We start from the raw sequence: 7,290 nt of genomic DNA on the forward strand, positions 1-7,290 counted from the left end.
TCTGTTAGGTCCATTTAGTTCATAACATCTGCTAGTTTCATTATTTCTCTGCTTAATTTCTGTTTTGATGACCTGTCCATTGGTGAGAGTAGGGTGTTGAAGTCCCCCGTTATTAATGTGTGAGAATTGATGTGTGATTTAAGCTTTAGTAACATATCTTTTATGAATGTGGGTGTCCTTTCATTTGGGGTATAGATGTTCAGAATTGAGATGTCATCTGGGCGGATTTTTCCTTTGATGGGTGTGAAAGGTCCTTTCCCATCTCTTTTGATTATTTTTGGTTGAAAGTCTATTTCATTAGATATTAGAATGGCTGCTAGAGCTTGTTTCATGGGTCTGTTTGCTGAAAACCTTTTTCCAGCCCTTTATTCTGAGGTAGTCTCTATCTTTGTTTCTGTGGTGTGTTTCTTGTATGCCACAGAAGGATGGATTCTGCTTTTTATATCCACTCTGTCAGTATGTGTCTTTTTTAAAAAAATCATTTATTTAATGTGTATGAGTGCACTGTAGCTGTCTTCAGACACACCAGAAGAAAAGAGGGCATTGGATTTCAGTAGAGATGGTTGTGAGCCACCATGTGGTTTCTGGAAGTTGAATTCAGGAGATCTGAAAGAGCAGTCAGTGTTCTTATCAACTGAGCCATCTTTCCACCCCTGCATCATGTATCTTTTTTAAATTGGTAATTGAATCCATTGATGTTGAGAGATATTAGTGAGCAATGATTGTTAGTTCTGTTATTTTGATGTTGTTGTTGTTACTCTGTGTGTGAGTGTGTGTGTGTGTGTGTGTGTGAGAGAGAGAGAGACAGACAGAGAGACAGACAGAGACAGAGAGACAGACAGAGAGAGACAGAGAGACAGACAGAGAGACAGAGACAGAGACAGAGAGACAGACAGAAAGAGACAGAGAGAGAGAGACAGAGAGACAGACAGAGAAAGAGACAGAGAGAGACAGAGAGACAGATAGAGAGAGACAGACACAGAGAGAGATAGAGAGAGAGAGAGAGAGAGAGAGAGGAGAGAGAGGGGGGGGGGAGAGAGAGGAGAGAGAGAGAGGAGAGAGAGAGAGAAAGATTCTCTTCTTTGGGTTTTGCTGGTATTGTATTATCTATTGTGTTTTCTGGTGTGTAATTACTCTCCTTGTGTTAAAGTTTTCCTTCTAGTATCCTTATAGGGCTGAATTAATAGAAGGATATTATTTAAATTTGACTTTATCATGGAATATTTTGTTTCTTCCATTTATGATGATTGAGAGTTTTGTTGGGTATAGTAGCCTGGGCTGGCATTTGTAGTCTCCAAGACCTTCTGTCCAGGACCTTCTACTTTTTAGAGTCTGTTGAGAAATCAGATGTAATTCTGATAGGTCTGCCTTTATATGTTACTTGTCCTTTTTCTCTTTTAGCTTTTAATATTCTTTCTTTGTTCTGTACATTTAGTGTTTTGATTATTATGTGGCAGGAGGATTTTTTTCTGGTCCAGTCTGGTGCTCTGTAAGCTTCTTGTACATTTATAGTCATCTCTTTTTTTTAGGTAAGGGAACTTTTCTGCTATGATTTTGTTGAAGATATTTTCTGGGCCTTTAAATGGAGAATCTTCTCCATCTTCTATTTCTATTATTCTTAGGTTAGGTATTTTCATAGTGTCCCAAATTTCCTGAGTGTTTTATGTTAGAAACTTTTTAGATTTGGCATTTTCTTTGAGTGACATATCAATTTCTTCTATTGTATCTAGTACATCTGAGATTCTCTCTCCCATCTCTTGTATTCTGTTGGTTATGCTTACATCTGTAGTTTCCTCTCTAATTCCTATGTTTTCCATCTCCAGGCTTGCCTCTGTCGATGTTTTCTTTACTGCTTCTATTTCCATTTTCAGGTCTTGAATAGTTGTATTCATTTCCGTCATTTGTTTGGTTGTATTTTCTATATTTTTTAAAGGATTTATTTGTTTCCTCTTTAAAAGCTTATACCTGTTTGATTTATTTTCCTGTATTTCTTTAAAGAATGATTATTTCCTCTTTAAAGGCCTCTATAATCTTTAGAAGATGAGAGTTAAGGTCACAGTCTTGCTTTTCAGGTGTGTTAGGACATCTGACGCTTGCTATAGTAGGAGAGCTGGGTTCTAATGGTGCCATATTGCACTGGCTTTTATTGATTATGTTCTTGTGCTTGTCACCAATGTTGGCTGCCCTGATAGTTCCTGGGAGTAGCAGCCCTCTGGGACTCACTGTTCTGGGCGGAAGTAAGCCTCCTGAGATGCAGACCCAGCTGTGGCCCAGGGAATGTTGTGCAGATCAGCAATTGCAGGTAGAGACATGAACCAGAAGATGGAGCTCAGGAAGAATGGGGAAGACCTCATGGCTGCGGGGCTTGCTTGAGACACAGCAGGCAGGGGATTGAGACATGGTGTCTTACCTCATCGCCCTAGGTGGGAGCAGGCCTCCTGGGAGACAGGCAGAGGTATGGGCTTGAGAGTGGTGTAGCTCTTATCATAGTTTTTAAGAGTTCTCTTTGATGGTTTTCTGTCTACGCTGTTTTTTTTTTTGGAGTAGTTCTTAAATTATTACTGCTTTTCTTCCCTAAAATGTCCAATAACTTTACTAAGATATATTTTGGTATTCATTTTATGGGTAATTTTTTGAAGTGATGTATGATTTTGTTTTGTTTCTGTCCTTGTTTGTTTTCTTCCTTTTCCTTCTCCTCTTGCCACTATTAGAGTATGCATATATATGAATATATATACACACATAAACATATAAAGTGTGTATGTATATAAGAGCATGAATACATATATACATATGTACACACATAAACATATAGAAGTGTGTATGCGTACAGATGCATTAATAGATGTGTATGCAGATAGATGTATTGTGTGCATGTAGATGTACATGATGCATATGATGTATGTTTAATTGTATATGATGTGTGTGGTGTGTGTGTGTATGTGTATGTATATGATGTGTATGTTGTGTATGTTGTGTATGATATATTTGTAGATATATATGTGTATGCTGTATGCATAGATGTAGGTATATTATGTAGATATATAATGAGGATGTAGATGTGTCTGTAGATGTGTATAGTGTAAATGTATATGATGTTGACTTTTCAGCTGACCTGTACAGATCTTGTCTGCTGGGGTCTGAGGACCTGAAAGAATGAGGGTGGAATACTGTCTAATGCTCTAGACAATCTTACTTTCATTTCAGTGTAGCTTTATATAGGGATGTTACAAAGAAAGCAATGATCCAAGGAAGGTTGTTTGAGTCGAGAAAAACATGATCAAAAACCGTCAATAAGCACCAGTAAGCATGTACTAAATAATAACAGAGTAGCCCTTTCCAAAATGTTCTCAGGACAAACCAATTTTAATACAATTACCTGGCACATACTATAGATTGTGTCTGGGAAAGTACAAAAGCAAAGCAGGTCATATCCAGATTAGGGTGCCCTGATCAGATTGGGCTATATAGCTATAATCTGATATTTAATAAGAATAAACATGTCTTATAAATTGAATGTAAATGTTTCATACAGGAGGCATGGAATAATGTCTAAGAACAATTCAGAGAACAAAATGCACTTGAGGTAAGAGGTTCTCTGCCTTTTTCCCTGGAGCCTCTCTCACAGTTCCCCCAGGCATTGTTTATCATGCTTCATTCTTTTGACTAAGTTCTTACAGTATGCATGTACATATACGTATATATGTATATATTTATATATTTATGTTTTTTGAATTTATTCTTCATGATGTGCTTTGTTCTATTTGTTAGGATTTCTTTACTAATCTTTTAGTAAAGGCTAAAAGGGGCTTTTACTTTCATTCAGTCTCCTTTGCCCAGTTTCTGTATTTACTCTTTTCCCATAAAATCCCTTCATTTCATTTTTAGCTTTTTGGTTTTTTTCATTTTCCACTTTCTAGTTCTCCCAACACACATGCTTCGTTTATTTTCTGTAACTTCTTTTTCAATCTTTGTGGCTAATATTAATTTTCCTATAGTCTTTAATCATTTCCTGAATTCTGTTGTTTGCTTTTGCAATTTTTTCTTTTTTTTTTTTTTTTTTTTTTTTTTTTTTTTTTAACTTTATTTCTTATGTACATTTCGAGTGTTATTCCCTTTCCCGGTTTCCGGGCAAACATCCCCCTCCTCCCTCCCCTTCCTTATGGGTGTTCCCCTCCCCACCCCTCTCCCCATCGCCGCCCTCTCCCCAACAGTCTAGTTCACTGGGGGTTCAGTCTTGGCAGGACCCAGGGCTTCCCCTTCCACTGGTGCTCTTACTAGGATATTCATTGCTACCTACGAGGTCAGAGTCCAGGGTCAGTCCATGTATAGTCTTTAGGTAGTGGCTTAGTCCCTGGAAGCTCTGGTTGCTTGGCATTGTTGTACATATGGGGTCTCAAGCCCCTTCAAGCTCTTCAGTTCATTCTCTGATTCCTTCAACGGGGGTCCGTTCTCAGTTCAGTGGTTTGCTGCTGGCATTCGCCTCTGTATTTGCTGTATTCTGGCTGTGTCTCAGGATCGATCTACATCCGGCTCCTGTCGGTCTGCACTTCTTTGCTTCATCCATCTTGTCTAATTGGGTGGCTGTATATGTATGGGCCACATGTGGGGCAGGCTCTGAATGGGTGTTCCTTCAGTCTCTGTTTTAATCTTTGCCTCTCTCTTCCCTGCCAAGGGTATTCTTGTTCCCCTTTTAAAGAAGGAGTGAAGCCTTCACATTTTGATCATCCGTCTTGAGTTTCATTTGTTCTAGGCAACTAGGGTAATTCAAGCATTTGGGCTAATAGCCACTTATCAGTGAGTGCATACCTTTGCAATTTTTCTAATGCAAGGTTTTCTGGCCCCTTCCTGAGTTGTATTTGTTTCATAATGTGTTTTAGATCATTCTGAAATAACGATATGAGGGTCACTTATGTGTATTCACGTGTCTTGCTTTATATATCTTGTAGGAAAACTATTCTGCTGTGCTATAAGTATTTTAAATGGAAGTTCATCTTGATTTTTGTTGTTGTTGTTAAGTTCTATATGAAACTGCCACTTTAAAATCATACCTATACAACTCACTGGCTGATTTCTGTGTCGTGTTCATGATGCTTCAGTGCCTGGACTCTTGTGGCTTTGTGCCCTTTTCATACTGTTGTGGTTATGCTATTTGTATTTTATTCCTATTAGGGAATTCTTGCAGCTATGGACACTTCACTGCTGTGGTCCCTGCAGTTCTCACCACGATTCCTGTAAAAGTAGAGCATTGCAAACCTTTAATGGTAGCTGCTCGCCTACGCTCAGCCTGTTGAATTTGGCATAGGGTATTTGTTACGAAGTTTGGGTTTTTCAGTTATATCAGTCACCCTGTCACCTTTCTGTTACAGGCATCAATCAGCAGATTAGTTTGTTTATGAAGTTAGAGCACTGTTCATGTCTTCAAAGCCCACCAACTGCTCTCAGCATGTAGCTTATGGCGGACATTTCAAATATCAACCTTAACAGTTGCTAAGGAGGTAACATAAAATGTCATGTTGATATTCATGGGGAAGAATAATTTGAGAGGAGAAGGGAAAAAAAAGGAAGTATTCTGATGAGAAAGGGACTACGTACACCTTCATTATTTTTAAAACTGATCACTCTAATGTATGTTATCTTATGTAAAAAATGTCAGAAGTGAAATAATATTTTCATACTGAGTAATAAGACCACAAGTGACTCTCAAGTTGTAATGCCGATATTTAATTTATGTTATAATAAAACAATAACTGTTAAAACAAAGACTATTCAGGAAGGGGGAAATGAATTCTAAATGAAAATAAGGGTGGGATGGGGACGTCCTTGTGGAGACAAGGGTTGGGGGCAGGGAGGCGGTATGGGATGTGGAAATGTAGGAGGGGGCATGGACAGGAGGAGAATAAAATCTGGAGTATAAAAATAAATAAATAAAAAAATAGACAAATGGAAAAACACACACTCAACCAAAGGGAAGTGATTGCTGTTCACAGTTGTGTGAGCCTGCAGATTGCATTTTCCAGGTGTGCATTACTCTTCCATAAGAAAGACCAACATTTACATCAAAAGAGTTTTCTCTTTAGTGTTTTGTCCAGTGCAGCCTTCACTTCCTTGTTCCTCAGGCTGTAGATGAGCGGGTTGAGCATGGGGATCACTGTGGTGTAGAACACAGAGGCTACATTCTCCTGGGCCAGGGAGCTAGCTGTGGAAGGCTTTAAGTACATGAATGCGGTGGAGCCATAGAACAAGCCCACAGCTGCAAAGTGGGAGCTGCAGGTGCTGAAGGCTTTGGACCTGCCCTCAGTGGAGCTGATGTGAAGGATGCTGGACAGGATGAATGCATAGGAAATGAGTACGGTTAAGCTTGTGACGACAATGTTGAACCCAGCTAAAAAGAAGACAGCCATCTCTACATCATAGGTACTAGAGCAGGAAAGCTTCATGAGGGGGAGGATGTCACAGAAGTAGTGGCTGATGAGGACCTCACAATAGTTTAGTTTCAACATGAGGCCAGTCTCTATTGTTGAGCCAATGAGTCCCATGGCATAGACAAAAGCCACCAGCAGAGAGCAGAGGGCAGGAGACATGATGATGTTATAAAGCAAGGGGTGGCAGATGGCCACATAGCGGTCGTAGGCCATCACAGTGAGCATGTAACACTCAGCAATGACAAAAACCAGGAAGAAATATAGCTGAGACATGCACCCCACATAGGAGATGAGGTTTCTTTGGGACACAAAGTTGATGAGCATTTTCGGGGTAATGACAGAGGAGTAGCAGAGATCCACGAGTGACAGGTTGCTGAGGAAGAAGTACATGGGGGTGTGAAGCTGTGTGTTGAGTCCAATCAGGGTGATCATGCCCAGGTTTCCTACCATGGTGACCGTGTAGATTCCCAGGAAGAGGAGGAAGAGGGGTAGCTGGAGCTCTGGCCTGTGAGTTAGCCCCCCGAGGATGAACTCTGTCACTGTAGAGTGATTTTCTGCAGCCATTGTGTTTGGATGGGAAGCCTGTGGGGTGAGAGAGAAAGAGTTTATGAATGGCTGTTCTTGCCCTGCTGGGAGCAGCTTCTGCATCTGGTACTTGCAGAGTTACCCCGGTTATGATAGATGCATCTTTTCCACACTGTTGCACTTTGCTGTTGGAATCAACCCCAGAGTGTCAGAGATCTTGAAGCTGAAAGCCACAGGGTAGAGATCTGAATGGTGAGTTTCACAAATGTCCCAGAGCTGTGGTTTTGGACCAGCAGTTACCTTCTTACACAGTCTGTCAGGATTCATTTCATAGGCATTG

The 7,290-nt window shown here is 40.1% G+C and overlaps 1 protein-coding gene across 1 annotated transcript; it reads right to left on the bottom strand.

The window, feature by feature from the left end:
* Positions 1 to 6,059: 6,059 nt before the first annotated feature.
* Positions 6,060 to 6,989, bottom strand: LOC116907773 (olfactory receptor 151-like). Its single transcript, XM_032910914.1, has one exon. The coding sequence runs from the start codon at positions 6,987 to 6,989 to the stop codon at positions 6,060 to 6,062; it is 930 nt and encodes a 309-aa protein (XP_032766805.1).
* Between the last annotated feature and the right edge of the window lie 301 nt (positions 6,990 to 7,290).

The sequence above is a fragment of the Rattus rattus genome, chromosome 8, assembly GCF_011064425.1.
Source record: "Rattus rattus isolate New Zealand chromosome 8, Rrattus_CSIRO_v1, whole genome shotgun sequence".
NCBI lineage: Eukaryota > Metazoa > Chordata > Mammalia > Rodentia > Muridae > Rattus > Rattus rattus.